The following is a 17,565-nucleotide window of genomic DNA, read 5'->3' on the forward strand; positions in this document are numbered from 1 at the left end:
ATAAGAAGATATGGAAAATGGATGGATGGAAGAAAGTCAAAAGAAACAACCTCATCAACCAGTAATCCCTTAAAAATTACAAGAATGTCTCACTGTTTGGAGGGAAATTAAAAAAGAGGCATGGATAGTTTGGTAGAGTTAATTTTCCATTCACAAGTAATAAATGTTCTTTCTGACACCTTGAGTCAGGTTCAGTTTAACTTTTGCAGAATTTGAAGATGACTCACAGGTTGAGCAGAGGCAGAAAATGAAACACTCTCCAGCTGATGTGCTCCAGAAAGTTCGATGCCAAGTTCCTGCAAAACAAAGCGAAAAAACGCAAAAGTTTTTACAAAACCGCTGCAAGTTATGACCCTGCCTGCACATATCAGTCATTTCAAAGAGGTACACGAAAGAAAAAGATCAACTGAAAGACCCTTAGTTTCCTCTTTTTAATTTTTCAACATTTGCTTCCTTGTGGGTTTCACAAGAAATGTAAATTTTTCCAAGAAGACAAAATGAAAGGAGCGAGGTCTGTCATGTTTTTTCAACTCTGGTTCTGTGTAGGAGTCAAGTCAAGCTGGGAGCTGATTGCTTACCTTCAGAACAATGTGTACCTGCTTCGAATTACACTCAGTGGAAAACGTTAATGCATCCAAATTGGTTCTGATCAATTACCCCGGCAAGTACTTCACACCGACCGGGACCAGCGCTCATGAGCCCACCGCAGCACACCTCTGCTCACTGCTCAGTGCATTAGGTAATTAGTCCTCAGTCACAAACAGTTCTTGGTAGAGTAACGCTGTTCTGCTGCAGAACTGCGTTTGGAAAAAAGCCCATCTCGAACTTTCATCATGACTCAAATATGTCAGCAATAACGCAATGAACTCAGTGCAGTTGATTGTTTCCGAGTTTGAACATAAAAATTCAACTTCTGAATACAAATGAAATGCCAGCAATGTTTATACCTAATCCAAATTATAATGCTGACACTACAGGAGTAAATTCATCACTTCTCACTACTTTACTTGTCAATTTGTTGTGTTAAATCAGTAAAGATAAAACTGACATAAAATAGTAATTTAGCTCAAACTAGGTGATTCCCATGGAGTTACAAACTAAAAACTTGTAGTAGAGGATCGACTGAAGGATGACAGGATTCTCTTCATCCTTCAAAATTTGTATCAGTTTTTGTAGGATTTAATTTATTCCTATTTCTGAATTTTTAAGCTAGAATCATATAAAAATATGCAAGTGCTACGGAGCCCTCCAGGGGACATGGAGGTTCTGCGTTCCCTCGCAATAATCTACAGATCAGTTCATGCGGCATAATTGAATACGGTAAGCCTTTCTTACGGTGGCCGCCGTACTTTCTGCTTTAATACAAGGTTATGTAAGGTTTTTCCATCAATGTTAATATCTCGTTGTGAAATATCAGACGTTTTATATCTTTTTCTTTAGTATAAAAAGGCACAACAAACCCATGATATAAACAGAAACTTTCCATAAGTAGGAAAGAAATAAGAATACATCCAAACTATTTGGACTATTTCTGAGTTATTATCGCGGGGTAATAAGTCATCTGACTGTTTTAATTGTGTCTCTATTGTGTTGGTAGTCTGAATGGTTTAAGGGCTGCTTTCAGTGCCATTCTTAGCCTTAACAGACATAAACATGCAGTAAATTAATTGATTTTCAATCAGTTTTTTGCACCAAAGAGTTAACAATAATAAACATGTTTTATTATTATAAAACACGGCAAACTAGTGGTGGTGGAGGGCCGCAATGGTAACGTGTTGCTATTTATGCTAATAATTAAAGCCAAAACATTTGCTTCAAGACTTTGTCATATTAGAAATTTAAAAAAACATAAAATCAGGGTTTTTTTTAAATAAATTGTTTTAAAGCTAATTAGGTTAGTTGTCTTTATTACTGTAGTTATAACACACTTATCACTGTTTTTGTAACAAAAAAAGCTCAACATTTGTCAAGATGGTCAGTGCTTTAAGTCGATAAAAATAAATGCTGGAACTCCTCTTAAAGTCATAATATATAAATATATTATAAATATAAGTATGGGACAGAAACATGGGTAATATATTTATCTCTATGAAACTGCTATAAACGTCCAATGAGCTTAAGATCTAATGTTCTTTAGAAAAATATGATAAAACTGTTATCAGGAGCTCTTATGCCTCAATATAATAGAAGCTCAAGTTCTGAATTTCTCTGATTACTTTCATTATTAAATTTGTCTTCACAAAACAAGCTTGGGGTCTTTGGGTCAGAACATATTATTAAAATTTAAATGTTAAACATTTTTATTTTTCCACATTCATAATAATAAACTTTAAAAAATATTTTTTTAAAAATGACACCAGGAAATCATTCACTGGTTACCTGCACTAACCTTTCAGTTTAACAGTTTAGTCATTATTTTTTTTAGTTTCTTACTTAAAAAATCCAAAATACATTTAGGGTCAGTTACTGAATCTTCATTCTTGGAGTATAAAATATAATACAACACTTTATCCTTAGTTTGCACCTTCAAGTGCTTCAATGGCCCAAAGATTGCAGTGTGAGCTTTTGGAAACATCATATTTGAGTCTGAAAACTTTAAAAAGGAAAGTTTGAAGGACTCCTGTAAGTGGAAAAAAAAAAAAAGAAAAACGAGAAACACTGAAAAATCAACAGAAAACCTGAAATGTATAAAAAGAAAATTCAGCTGCTTGGAATAAAATTTTTGCACTAAAGTAATTGTCATCTTTTTGTCCTGCATATACATAATTTGTTAATATGAAGAAAACATTTACTATTGTGCCTCTCTGGTGTTATTACTGACACTATGCCACATATTTTTTGGGTCAATCCTCTCAGGCCACTTAAATATCATCACAGCAGAGCTCAAATGATCCTCAGACTTTGAGAGGCTGTAAATAAACCTCCCTCAGAAGATGATAGAAAGCCACACTGGGGAGCGCGCATGGAAACCAATACATAATCACTGTGACAGGGCCAAGGGTTCAATTATTTGTTTTCCTTGCTCCCAAAAGTTCATGTCAGACGGGTTAGCCGTTGGGGCTTATCCATTACCGGCTCGATTCCTCCTCCAATCCACAGGGGGAGAGCGGAGCCGGGAATAGCAGCTCCATCTCTTTCTGCAGAAATGTTACCAAATCTGGGAGGTTTGAGTGTAGATCAGCACAGAAGGAGACAATGATTTAACCAGCTCAGTTTTTGTAGCTTGCGTTCAGACCTTCCTAATCTTAGAAATACATCCATCTCAGAAACCCCCACACTTCCAGCCAAGCCTGGCTGGCCCCTCTCCCACAGTGAAATATTGATTAAGTGATAATGGACCCTTAGTGGAGTGTATTTATTATGCATCAGTTGTCGATGATCCGCCAAAGTGAGCGAGTAAAAGGTGACTGGTGGATGTCTTCTCCAATTTCTTGAGCATCCCAACCCCTCCCCTGCACCTTTCCGACCATCATCTGAAAACCCGCTTGTCTTTCAGAGGAACAGCACTGGACATGTTGCACACGCTCAGTAAAGCGATGAGGACAAGATGGTGCCGATAAGCATCAGCTGTTCATGAATACACCGACCTGGTGGTTTCATCTGATATGTTTCAGTGAAGATGGGAGGCCAGACGGCTCAGAAGGAAAACAAAAGAAGACAATATTGATGTAGGTTAAAATAAACTCAGTTTCCAGATTATCAGCCAGCAACGTAATAACCTGTTTATTTATTTAATGATTATTAGTGTCCTGCATATTTATAACTCTCCATTTTTGTGTGTTTATCAAGTTGAAAGATCTGAGCTACATAAGAACAAAGTGAAGTGAAAGAAAACTGATGCATGAAAAACATGTTTTCCCATTTAGTCCCTTTATTTGGATAATCCTGGATGAAAACACCGAAGCTCTGAAAGAAATCTGTCTGAGAACCTTAAATATCAAGAAACCATTTTTTTAATTACAGAATTTAAGTTCATAATTGTAGAAGAGCAGACAGACTTAAAGTGAACATTTAAGGGGTGACCAGTAGGGATGAACAAGCAGAACAGCAGCACATCATTTCTCATCATCAGTGAGGACACTTACACATACTGCAGCTTCTGGTTGTTCTGGAAGGCGTTCGCAGAAATGAACCTCAGTTTACATGATGTGACGGTTCTGAGAAGAGAAAAATAAATATGAAAAGATAATACATGAACTTCAACAATTTTAGCATTTTGGTTGACCTCATCCAACATTTGTGGTATTTAAGTGAATATAAGAGTTACTGAGTAAATGTATTGAACCAGAGTTTTAATAAAAAGCTTATATGGTTTCTCAGAGCTGAGAGAATTGAACATAACTCAGAATTTGACCCTCATTGTTAGTTTGGAAAATAAAACATACTACTTACAGATTTTTCAGCTCTTTGTAGTTAGCAAGGTTGGCCTCTGTTATGTTCTCCAGACCTGCTTGGTTTTCAATGTAGCTAATTAAATGGAAAAAACAGAGGGAGATAGAAAACATGGAGATAAGACACAATTTCTCATGGCCTTAAGCTTTTGTTGTTGTTTGGTTGAACCCTTTGCAAATGGGCAAAAAAAAATAAGTACAAGACTTAAAAAGTGCAATTATTAAATTTTCTTGAGAAGGACAAAGTACTGTACACAGTCAACACAAGAGGCTTTTTTCAATGTCTCGTTCGGGCAAACAACTGAAAAGGTTCACTTCAGACTTGGAAGAAAATAGGTCAGAGTATAAAAGAGCAGGCAGAAAAATAATACAACACTCTTGTTGGAGGAAGAAAACATATGCATGAAAACTTTAAAGTAAGAGGTTGCTATAAAATACTTTTAGGTTTCAGAAGGGGAGCAGTGTTGAATCTTGAACAGAAAAGTATTTCTTTCTTGCTCTTTTGCTTAAACTATTTGAGATATGGACTAATCTGGTGAATATCAACATTCTTCATCACACAGGTTGTGATGTTGGAAGTTGGACAATTATCTCAAAAATAACTTCCAACATCAACAAATCCTTTTCAGACTGACAGAATAAGAAAATATCCAGTTGTATTTTCCCTATGGAAGTAAGGACTGACCATCTATCCTGCCGTTTTACCCAACATCCAGCCAACTCAACTCAGCATCACCTTTAGAGGTTTCATTAAGCTGCCCTCATACTTTTTTCCACCTTTCCATGTAAGCTTGGGGTTAAAAAAAAAACACGTATAAGATGGGCCTAAATGCAGGGAAACTGAGGTGATTTCATCAAAATGTCTGATGTGCTTCTGTTCTGAATAGTTTATGAATCCTGGAATATGTTGTGTGTAATTCACAGTGCTCTGCTGCTGGTTTCCAATGATTTTACTTCTTTCACATTAAACTACAATATTCAAATCTTGTAATTAACTGTAATGCTCCATCAGTCCCACCAAGTGGTCAAACAGTTATTAGTTGAAATGATCACATAATAAGTTTAATTAAATCAGCTTTTTGAACATGATCTGTGAGAGCCACAGTGCTAGCATAGAGACAAACTGGACCGTGCCAAGCTGCTTTTTCTGGTCATTAATTTGTGTTGTAAGGGAATTTTCTTTCTTGTGCCACCATGTCTATCAACGCTGATATACAACAGTGTGATGAAGTTTGTTCTTGTTGTTCTAGTTTGGCTTTTCTGAAAAACCAAAAGACTGACTTCTGACTTTATTTTTCAGCTAAAGAGATCGGTATTTGTCTTTGAACAGGTCAGTGATGGAGAATAACTTCTGGTCATACTGCCTCTTCATCGTTGCATATCTTTGCAGTTTTGGTCATTTCATACCTAACATTTTTGTCTCAGAAATAATGTTACAACCATTTTTGTAACAATATATCTCAATGTTCCTCCATCAGGGAATGTTTTGTAGTCACAGCTTATAATTTACATTTATTATCAGGAAATGTAGTTATTTGACTCCAATAAACATAATGCATCCGCAGGAAGACCCCAAAATTTATTAGATAGAAAAAATGTGGAGGGAGTTAAACAGGGTGATGGCAAAGAAGTTTTTGAAACTGAAAGAGTTGGAGCTCATCAACAAAGATAAATCATCAAAAAACACAAAATGCTGCTCTGCAGACTAACAAGAAGAGTCCAGAGCAAAGAGAACACCCCTCACCCAAAAAGGTAAAACACAAAGAAAACAGGTCAGTCTGATTGCTAACTAGTTACAGCTGACAGGAGAGCAGGCAGCTGATGAAAGCTGAAGGTTCTGGCTCTCATGAACCAAAAGCAAAAGACTAAAAGAACAATCTAAACCAAATACTCAGAGAACAAAAACCCCTGGAAGAACCAAGAAACTCAATCTAAAAGAGTGGACTGAATATGGAACACAATGACTGACAAAAACCAACAACCCCAAAGAATCAAAACCCAGAAACACCAAGACACAAAGGCATACAGATTACCAGATTATAATTTTAACCCTAAAACCGTCAGATTTGAATAATTTGGGTTTGATCGTATGAAATAATTTTTTTTGTTTAATTCATGAAAATTTAATTCATGAAATTATTTTTAAAAAATTATTTGCTCACAGATGGGAAGAGATACGAGGATCAAGTTTGGCTATAAGATACGAGTACAAATTGTCAAGGTGAAGAAAACAAACTCCCTGACTCATCAGTCGCTAACAAAAAGTCCAGATATGAAGCAAATCTGCAGTTTTTCATCCCACTGAAACTGCAGAGTGTAGAATGTTTCAATAAAGCTCATAGTGAGAGAGTTAAACAACACAGACTGAATCTTTACCAGAGCTCCTGTCAAGGACACCGACACAACTACTGAGAGGAAAGCAGAGAGTTGGAGATGCAAAGTGGTTTTATTCCAGATAACAAAGGAAACATGCTGCAGATCAGGAGGAGGGTAAAACTCTAACCGGCCTTTGGAAACAGGCCCTGGTTTGAGTCTGACCTCCTGACCTGGAGTGGGACGAGAACCAATAAAAACTGACCATGGGAAATTATCCTTCAAATTTAAACAGGAAATAAGGAATGTAGAAAATAATAATAATAATAATAATAATAATAAAGGCAACCATCCAAAACCTGTACAAACCCTTAAATCTGTGTCTTTAGTTTGAATTTCAGCATTTAGTTTCCTGCCTTCCAAATAAGTCCAAGTCATCATAAGTTTTTTTCTTTTTTTTGGTTGATAAAAATGCAACTTTAGATTGTGAACAATACTGTCCTATCATGAACTTGAATATTTATCTTACTAAATTAGGCCTGCAGAGCTTCAGATAGTTTGAAGAATACTGAAATGCAAAAAAACTGGCTTTTAAATCTCATTGCTGATGTCTTCCCACCATGGCATTGTGCTCACACACACTTCTTTTCAAACACACCTGTTTTTAATAGAGGTGTTTCTGTTGATGGTAATTAAAAGCATTTTATCAGTCAGATTAGATTTTCTTTGGGAGAACTGAGTTTTTCACTAATTTCACATGCAAAGCCTCTTTTTTGTTTTGTTTGCATTAAGTTACTGATAATTAAAATCTGTTGTGGATTAGTTTACATCAGAGGGTAGATTTGTTCATTTTTCTTCTGTCTTTAGGCTAGCTTTTGCTGCCAATATTTCCTTGCTACACTTAAATGTTGGGTTATTTTTTAGATATTGCCTGTATTCTCTTTTTTTGGAATGTGTCCCTGCTTGAAATGATCTATAAATGAAGTTGACTCAAGGTGCAGCCTGCATTTCTCTCACTCTGAAGTGTGGAGAGAGGAAGGCAGATATGAAAGGATTACATGAATACAGATACTGCCTGTAGTGTGCTTGCTACACTTTCAACATGTGGCATTGTTTCAAGTTTCCACTTCCCTGATCGTCAGCTGCCACACACAAAACGTTTATATTCATGTTTGATTGACCCGCGCTGCAGTAATGTGATTACAGGGCAGGTGGGCCCAGGATCGCCCGTCGGCCTTACTTATTGGATTGAGGCAAGTGGGTTGTATATCATCTATTGTTCCTGGGTGGGGGCATTGACTGGCAATTCACAAAATTGAATTTACAACTCTGCGTATGATAAATTTCAGTCTGTTTTGCAGCTAATGGGCCTTTGTTTGTTCCACGCATCGCCTTTATTTCCCTGCACTGCCAGTACGCAGAAGTGTTGTTGTTTGCTGGCATGTTGGAGCAGCTCGGTAAACAGTAGCCCGCTCTCTTATTGATTGAACATCTGAGAGAGACTGTCGAGTCTGAGCTCTGAGAAACGGGCTGCAGATACAAGGAAATACCTCCGAGGCAGGAGAGAGAGGAGGAAAGAGGGGAGGAAAGAGGAAGAGAGTGGCATATAGGTGAAAGAAATTGGCAGCAAATTGACTTGCTCTGCCGAAAAAAGCGTTTCACAAATGTAGTTCCTTCTTAACAAGTGCTAATTGCTCCAATACGGGTCCAGGAACAAAGAGAGAACAGCGTGTCGGTGCAGAGACTGACATTTAGTTTCCCATGCTGGAGCTGATGGTGGGTTGCTTAATAATACAGCAGCTCTCTCTAAATCACAGGTGGTCACTTTCTGCTGCTTTTTCCGAGCAAAGTTTTAAAAAGCAGACGTTAAATAACAGTCTTCTGCCTGCAGACGTGCTGCTGCTGCTGCTGAGCGAAAAGTCTCCAATCTTAGCCGGGTTTTATTCAAACACGTTCCCACTGCGGTTAATCTGTCCATCAGGCAGGTAATTATAGAAACACTGACATGTTTGATTGCAAAGATGCACCGACATCAACGTAAACCAGCCTTTACAATGAGAGATCATCCTTTTTCTGCTTAGAAACTTCAAAGATCAAATTCACATTGAAACAATAGAAATGTTAAATATTCTATTTGGTTTTGGCAAATCACATATTTTAAGATGCAGATAGTTGTGGTTTGTTAATTTAAGAAACTTAATAGCTTTTAAATACAAATATGTTGTTTATGAATGCAAATGAAGTGCATTATTTTGTCATAATTCCTGTTAAAAGTCCAAATTTTTACAAGTTTACACCTGATAATAGTTACACATTGGTAATATAAAGAGAAAAGTCTGTTCTGAAATACTAAGATCAATCTGACAGAGGTAGAGGGGGGTTTCTATGGTAAATTAGAGCTGAAATCTCATTAATATCTAACAGCAACACTGAAAAACCCTTCAGGCGAATCATCAGTTACTACAGGTTTGTCCCAACAGCAGAGGGACTAAAGTCCTTCAGGTCAGGACTGAAAACAGAACTGTTTTCCCATAGAGGTCAAGGGTCAGGTTGTTTTCATGTCTCAAACTGTTTATGTGTTAAATTTGCAGTTTATAATGTCTTTCTTCTTAATTATGCTTAACTTTAATGTTATTGTTCCATTTAACACCTTAAATGTAATTGTTTTACACTTTTTATTTTACTGTTAATCACATTAACCTTGTCTATAAATGGGTCAATGCAACCAAACTTTCCTTGCATAAACTTCACAGCCATGCATCTTGGGTAACAAAGAGTTTATGTTACATTGAGGAAACACAACAATAATATGCAGGTTAACCTCCAGTCTGATATAAAGGAGCACTGTTCTAAATGCAAGTTGATTTTTGAATAATAATGAGAGTTTTCTACAATAAAAAGTTACAGGTTAGTGAGAAAAATACACAAAGTAAATCTTAAGTCTGACTTAAGAAAAAAAGACATGTCAAGTTACTCTTCTTGGCTGAAACTAGATCATCTTCTGTTTCCATAATCATTCACCAAGAGTTACTCACACATTATCAATCCACTAAGCTACAAAACAATAAGATTCTTCTTTCTTAAACAACTCAAAACTAAAGTATGAGAATCAAATCACAGCTAAAAGTTGCATAGACATCTAACTAAGACAATCTGAGCAACTTCAGCACCAACTAGAAGTCAGAGAGAGGAGAAATAAACTTCAAGATAACTTTAAATCATGTAGTTGCATGCTCTCTCAGGTAAGAGTCCATACTCACATTTCCGTCACGTTCTCACTCTCTTGAAGCGCCAGTGGCGGGATGCTGCTTATCCCATTGGGCTCCAGGCACTGCAGCATGGCAAAAGAGCACCGGCAAGCAGACGGGCATCCTCCCAAGGCGGGTGCAGGCGACAGGCTGAGCAGGACGAGCACCAGGGGGGAGAGGAGCGCCAGGGCCCTGGGTGCCACATCCATCTCTTTGAGGGAAGTATCGCCTGAGAGGGGAGCAGGAGTTGGTGTCTGAGGGTTTCACCTAATGAAGAGTTAATGAAGAGTGGTGGAGAGCTTCCCCACACTGCTCTCCAGCTGGTCAGGGTTTGATGAGGAGCCACAGCTGTACTGAGCAGCAGGAGGGGCAGGCACACGAGCAGGCTGAAGGCCCCTGGGGACATGCTGGTGGTGGGCAGGAGCTTCTCCTCTTTACCTCCCTCTCTCCTCGTCTCCTTCGCCATTCAGGGAGGAGCAACATATTAACATGGGCCAAAGTCACCAGACACCTCGGTGAGCATGATAGGAGGTGGGAGGGGCGGGAGGTGAGGGTGTATGAGCAGACCCAAGAAGTCAGGGCTCTTCCTCCTGCAGCAGCATCTCTCTGCACTGAGGATCACTGATTGTTTTAGAGTTCACCGCCACAGATTACAGACAGATCTAATGCATGTGGAAATGGAAGTGCCGCTTTAACGACAAGAAACACATTTGGACCTAAAGAGAAACGATTAAGAGTCAGCATTCAGCTTCTGTTATTGCAGCTCGAAACTAGACACCAGGCCTGAAATCTGGATGTAGTGATGGACTCTGACCTGAACCTTCGGAGTCACATAAAGACAGTTACAAAGTCGGCCTTCTGTAACTTGAAGTATATTTCTAGAATTAGACGACTAATGTCTCAGCAAGATCCGGAGAAATGCGTCCAGTCGCATTGATTACTGCAAAAGTTAGTGCCTAAAAAAAAGACAATCAATCCTCTACCTGCAGCTGATCCAAAACGCTGCTGGTGGCATTCTGACTAAAACCAGGAAGACGGAGCACATCACCCCAGATCTGAAGTCCTTACACTGGCTCCCTGTAGCTCAGACAATAGATTTTAAAATACTTTAGTTGGTTTTTGAATCACTGAACGGCTTCGCACCACAATACATTTTGACGTATCAACCTTCCTGACCTCTCAGCTCTTCTGGTTCTGGTCAGCTCTGCATGCCCAGAACCAGAACCAAACAGGGAGAAGCAGCATTCAGCTTCTATGTACCACAAATCTGGAAAAAACTTCCAAAAAACTACAAAACAGCCAAAACACTGAGTTCCTTTAAATCTAGACTAAAACTCACCTGTTTAGAGTTGCTTTTGAACCATAATAAAAGGAACATTGATAACATATTTGATGTGTATTAATGATTTCAACGATAGTCATTAATACTTGACAAAATGCCATTTCCGTTCTCATGTTTTCATGATGTAAAGCACGTTGCACTGTCTTGCTGCTGAAATACAAATAAACTTAAAAAGAAAAGGGAAAGACTTCTGTCTTTATCATCATGTGCAATCACTGAACACATACAATCCACGCTCACCAAACTTCATTTGCTGGAAGCCCTGAGGCCTGATATACGAGCGCCTTACTACTGTAAATTATAAGAAAGCATCCAGCCTGATCAGAGCTCAACCTGTCAGTGAATGTGGCCTAGTGAAGGTGGAGAACTCAAACACAGAGTTGATTGAAAAGGCAGATTTAAAAAAAATACTGGCAGCAGTGTAGTGAATCGATAAAACAGAAAGAAACTGAAAACAAAGAAGAAGATAGACAAGGAGCCAATACCAAGACAAAAGAAGAGACAATTCAAGAGCGAACAGAGAAAACATGACGTATCAGGTTCAGTTCAGACTAAAACTCCTGAACTGGACTTCAGTGAAACAGGAAGTACCAGACTGGCTGGTTCCGCTACTTATATATGTTTTTCCCTCTCCGTAACGCATTTTTGGGGTAGAGAGCCCAAAATTTTACTCAAGAAAGAGTAGCACTACTGCAACATGTCTTTACTCAACAGTAACAGTAAAAAGTATCCATCCAAGAATTTACTCAAATAAGAGTAAAGAAAAAAAGTATTTAATAAAAAGGCTACTCAATCACTTAATATTTAAAATTGCGCAACTGAAGTCTGATGCGGACCAAAAAGTCCTGCAAACCTCGGTCTTGGTTCGGTTGAAGTTAACTCTGGTGCGGTTCGACTGCATGCCAAGCGGACCGCAAACCGCTCCAAAAGCAGGAAGTGGACTACAGCCAGAGTCGATGGCTCGATGGTGGTTTTAACCAGACAAAAGAGAAATTTTACAACCGCTAACCTCTGACGTCACTCCATTTATGTTTTGTGAAGGAAGTTGCGCTCATTGTCTTCTTTAGAGGTTTCTGTGTGGCTTCCTTTAGCGGTGATTGGTGCAGCGCCACTACAGGCGAGGAGGGGAACAGTCTGCTCAAAGGATTTGGTTTGCAGTGTGAAAGCGAACCGCAGCAGCTGAAAATGGAACAAATGTTACAATTATGGTTCCCGATACCTTACTATTTAAGTAATTAAGTAGTAAAGTACTTTAATTAACAGCTGTTAAACAAAACGTCAACATCAATGTCAAACTTTATTCAACTGAAAGTTTACAAAATGTCAAAGTAAATTAACACTTTAGAATTTAGTTTTTAGAAAATTCAATTTAGTGAAATCTAAATACGATGAACAGTTTTAAAATCAGTTAAAACGTTGACATGCTAACCAGAAAGTTAGCTCCATTATTAGCACATTAATGTATTAGCACAAGTGTGCCTAACGCTGGATATTACTAATGAGACACCAATGGCATTAAAAACTGAGTAACTGACAAAATTACGGGGTTACTTGTGTGAGACTCGTAGGTTACCCATAGATGTCCTTATTAAATCCCCAGGAATTAACCTATTTAGTTCCTATGTGGTCCTTACAGTGAGCTGGCACTTTAAATAAAACGAGTTGAGACGAGTCCATTTGGAAACCTCTTCTAAATTTCACTTTCATTCTATATTTTATTTGATTTCAATAAATCTCCTTTCCACATTGATATTTGAACTCTGCATGCCTTCACTGACCATCTGTCAATTACAACTATCAATGTGCTGCAGAGACACGCTATACTGTCCATCTCACATATGCTCTCTGTATGATCAGAGCTGGTTTCCTCCCCCGGGACACACACTGCGCCCCACCCTCATCCCTCTTAGTCACTCTGCACATGAGCAGGGGTCAAAGTGTCCCGACCACAATTACTGACCATAAGCCGAATCCCCGTTTTTGCTGCTGTCATCAAAATTATCTGCAGGCTTAATTACGTTTCCTTTTACGCCTCCTTCTTCCTCAGTCTTAGCTCAGCAGATATGATGGAGGGACAAGGCACTCATTCACAGAGAAAGTGTGTGAGGGCTGAAGCTCAGCAGATTGAAGCAAAAAAAAAAACAAAAAAAAACAGCATGGGAAGCAACACACCATGCAAAACAAGCACATGCAAACAACATGCAATAACAGCAGGATACATTACCTGAAGGTACTTATGTTCCTCCCATGTGTTCCAGGCTACGTAGGGTTATTTACTTATAACACATGTTAGCTGATTTATAAATATGTCTTATGGTTTTACAAGGCCAGAGAAATGAGTCAGGGATTTCAGAGAAGGCCCTAAGTGGTTCCAGAGACAATAATAATATTTATCAACTTAATCAAATGATTAAAATATTGGTAATACATTAAAATTATAGAAAGCTTCTCCATAACACAACAGTGAAAATTTGGCCTGATTCTAGGTTTTCTTCCTGTTTCTGGACACTGAAATGTCACAATTTACAGGTGTTTGAACTTTCGATTTGTGTTTCTGTTCTGATTATTTCTTTATTGTTTTTTTATTATTTCTTACCATTGTGTATCAATTCATTTAGTCTCATTGTTTGTACGTTTGATTTGTGTCCTTAGATTATTTTTTCTTTTCATTTTCTTTGCTTGTTTGTCCTTCACCTCACCTTCCGCCTCCTACTCTGCGTATCTCTCCCAGCTGTTCATCATCTCCTCATTTGGCCCAAGCTGCTCCTCCCCAGCTGCTTCCACTCACCTGTAATTAGCTCTTCTGGTTTCTTTGTCATTTCCACTCCCTCCTCAGTATATTTAAGCCTTCTGTTGTTTGCTGACTCCTTACGCTGCACTTCATTTTGAATCCATGACACCCTGTTACTCTTCTCTTTAATATGTTTGTAAGTTTTTACACTTCTCTTTCCTTTTCCTGTCTGCATTTTGGTTGAGCCATAAACTTATCCAACATAATAAAAATGTTTTATTTTCAACAGTATGAATGTGTAAACAGGAACAAATCTGCTTCTTGTGGGTGGCTTTCTGAGAAGGCTGTAAAAGAGACAGAATGGTGAGTGACTGGCAGGAAGTGGTGGTTTTCCTGGCAGAAGTGGTTTCTTCAGAGAATCAGACATTCAGTGACTGGATTTCTTGGAGTTTAAACAAAGAGAAAAGTGTCTGTTTTCTGGGGATTGTTTCAAGAGAACAGGACAATCAATCGATCAAGTTCATTTTCATAGCACATTTCCCAAACAATGTGCTTTACATCATAAAAGCATGTTATAGTCAACAGTTGTGAAAATCAGGAACAGATCTTACATTTTGTCAAGTGTCTTAATTAAAATCATCACTACACATATCTGTACACTGCAGACCGAGGATAATGTCATGAAAACGTTGGTAGCTAGTTCACCGCCACAACAATCTGGTTTCACCAAGAGGAAACCAGGTCATCATCCAGAGTTCAGTGGAATGACGCAGAGCAAATCCAAACTCTGAGACAGTGATTCCAGGAATATGACAGAAAAGGCAGTTAAATCCATCTTAATGTTTTTGTGTCATTGTTTTATATGCATGATTGTGTACATATGTCGCATTACTTTAAATTATTTCACTTTCTACTAGTTTTTGGATGTACTGTTTCAAAAGCTCATCTAGGAACAAGTGCTGCTAATTAGCTTTTGCTAGTGCTGCATTGTTCAGTTTGTCGATGTGTTTCTGTCCCTGTCAAATAAACTTAAAGCAGTCAGGGAGCATGCAAAGGTGAAAACAGGTCAGGTACACCGTCAGGATGTCAGACATGAACGCTGAAAGGCTGTGGCAGGGCTTGACTACAGACAAGGAGCTGATGTAGGCTGTGGCAGCAATCAGTAGTCAGCAGAGAGCGGTGGAGCAACGTGAGAGTTGGCAAAAACAGCGAAGATCTTTACATCCAAGCAATCAATCACAATGAAACTTTGTAGCCATATGGATGGTTTATTAAAAGATTTATTTCAGCCCAGGCTCTTTGTTCAGTAACACAGAAAGATCTTCAAACAAACAAAAAATGTTAACTGTTGTAGTATTCCACTGCAGCATCTTTGAATAATTATGTGTTCGATCATAACAGGGTTACGTTGAGCGTCCAGCACCATGGACAGCAGCAGCTCCACAGAGATCAGCTTAAACTGGAAGTCTGTCGATGGACATCAGCTCTGATTAAAGTCAGTTTGAAAGAGTTACTTTGTGTTTGACACGAGAAAGAGCCCAGCAGATCACATTCAAAGTTTTGTCTCATGTATTATCGCTATTTTAGGTTGTCGATTCAGAAGAGATGCTGGCATCAGGCCTAAATGGGAGGGAAGTCATTTAAACTTTTTTTCCTTTCTAAAGAAAATCATAATTGAAAACTATTTTTAAAATTATTTTTCAGGAAGAAAAAATCTGGTTGATTTAAAACCTTTCTGTTGAAAAAAAAAGAGCAAAAACTGAAGAAAACTTTGGGGTGTAAATAGTTTGAGAGAGTAAATACTTTTTCATAGTACTATATATCAATGCTTCAGTAGGAGTGACAGCTGCTAGTGGGATGACTTAAAAAATAATTTTAAAAATAGTTGTGATAACTTTAGAAACATTCCTGAGGAACTGTTGTTTTGTTTGTCTGACTAAAAGTTTTCTTAATTATCAGGAGATTAAAAAGCATTAAAAAAAACCTGGTGAATTTACATCTAATGTCTCCCTTATAAAAGAACAAAAGTGTCTCAAAAGACAAATTGCCAAACAATAATGAACACTAACAAAACTATTGAAGAATGCAAAAAGCCTAAATCGTAAAGCTGATGGCAAGATAATTTATCTGTAAGTACTTCTTTTCCATCTCCTGTCGCTGTCATTATCCTGAGTTTGAACCTTTTTCACCTCCAGCCTTCCAGAAACAGATTCAGTAAAATGAGAGGGGGATAAATTTAGTCGCACTCCATTCAGGTGGGAGACAGAGTAAGTCTTGATAAAACAATAACCAATCAGAGAAATTATGTTTACTGCCCACACAAAGTCTTTGTTTCCTTGTCCACAGACATAAAGGAACATGTTGCAGCACATGTGGTGAAGAAAGCTCTTAACTTCTTGCATCCAGTATTTGGTTTGTGATTTTCATTAAGCCACAATCCATAACATAATCCATACCATTAATTTAACAACAATCTAATTTCCGTCAAGCCGAAACATTCATCCTGTCTTCATTTGAAATCTGTGGACATTTGACAGATGAGCACGGTCTCGTATGTCTCTGGGTTTTTAACTGGATTACTGTTTTTATGATCTGTGTTGATTGATGGACCCAGAAGGGGTTAAATGCAACACTTGGCTGTCAAATCAGCTTCCGCCCCCCTTCAGGTCAAAGATAAATACACTGGTTGTTAATCCACCCAGAGGGAACAGACATCCTGCTGTGTCGACTTCATCATCTTAATGTCTCCTATAGATGTACTCTTCCTCAAACGTCAACAAACTCAAACCATTACTTGTTAATACTTAGATTCCAAAGTGTTTCTAGACATTTTTGATAACATTTGGATGTTTTTTGTGTGATTTGCTTTTAATCTGCTGAAGCTGGTAACCGAGAACCGTTACACACACATGGGCTGAAAGGCCACTCAGAGGAAGAGGCCATTACTCCAAAAGCAGCATGAAAAAGAACAGAGAACAGTTTGCAAATGCACTTGGAGACAAATACCTTCATTTCTGGAAGCACATCCTGTGGTCTGATTAAGCTAAAAATTGAAGTGTTTGTCCGTAATGTCCACAGATAGCTATGTTTGGAAGAAACTAGAGGATGCTTCCAAGCTGAGAACATTATCCCAAATGTGAAGTAGATGAGTTTCATCTCCACAGACGAGTCAGGAATTTAAAGTTCAAGCGCAAACGATACAAAGAATAGCATCAAATTAACTACAAAGTATATTAAAGCCAACAAAGTCGGTATTTTAATTGCATTCAATAGAACGTATTTTTCCCCGAGGGGCCATTTAAGGACTCAGTGAAACAACATGAACACAATCACCTAAAACACGACGATGAACAGGCAGAGAAACCAACATAAAAAGGCAAAGATAAGCAGACGAAGCTGATCATATCTTCGGTCTCTCGAAAGTAACAGTTTGACTCAAATTCAGAGGAGGAGTATTTAAATTTCCACATTTTAAGTTTTCTTTCTAATTATTCTGGAATTCATAAACTAGTAAAAACTTTGACTGATTTCTTATAATTA

At 38.1% G+C, this 17,565-nt stretch overlaps 1 protein-coding gene across 1 annotated transcript in view; it reads right to left on the reverse strand.

Moving 5' to 3' along the window:
* The window catches only part of ntrk1 (neurotrophic tyrosine kinase, receptor, type 1), a 37,662-nt gene extending 27,049 nt beyond the window's left edge, over positions 1–10,613 (reverse strand). The window contains exons 1-4 of the mRNA XM_088013636.1: positions 9,965–10,613; positions 4,393–4,467; positions 4,086–4,157; positions 228–296 (exon numbers count right to left, since the gene is read on the reverse strand). Coding sequence (XP_087869762.1) covers positions 228–296; positions 4,086–4,157; positions 4,393–4,467; positions 9,965–10,161 — 413 coding nt within the window. The 5' untranslated portion in view covers positions 10,162–10,613. The remainder of the gene's footprint in view (positions 1–227; positions 297–4,085; positions 4,158–4,392; positions 4,468–9,964) is intronic.
* Positions 10,614–17,565: the final 6,952 nt, after the last annotated feature.

Source organism: Poecilia mexicana, unplaced genomic scaffold, assembly GCF_051168715.1.
Source record: "Poecilia mexicana isolate PSO_F unplaced genomic scaffold, ASM5116871v1 scaffold_16, whole genome shotgun sequence".
Classification (NCBI taxonomy): Eukaryota; Metazoa; Chordata; class Actinopteri; order Cyprinodontiformes; family Poeciliidae; genus Poecilia; species Poecilia mexicana.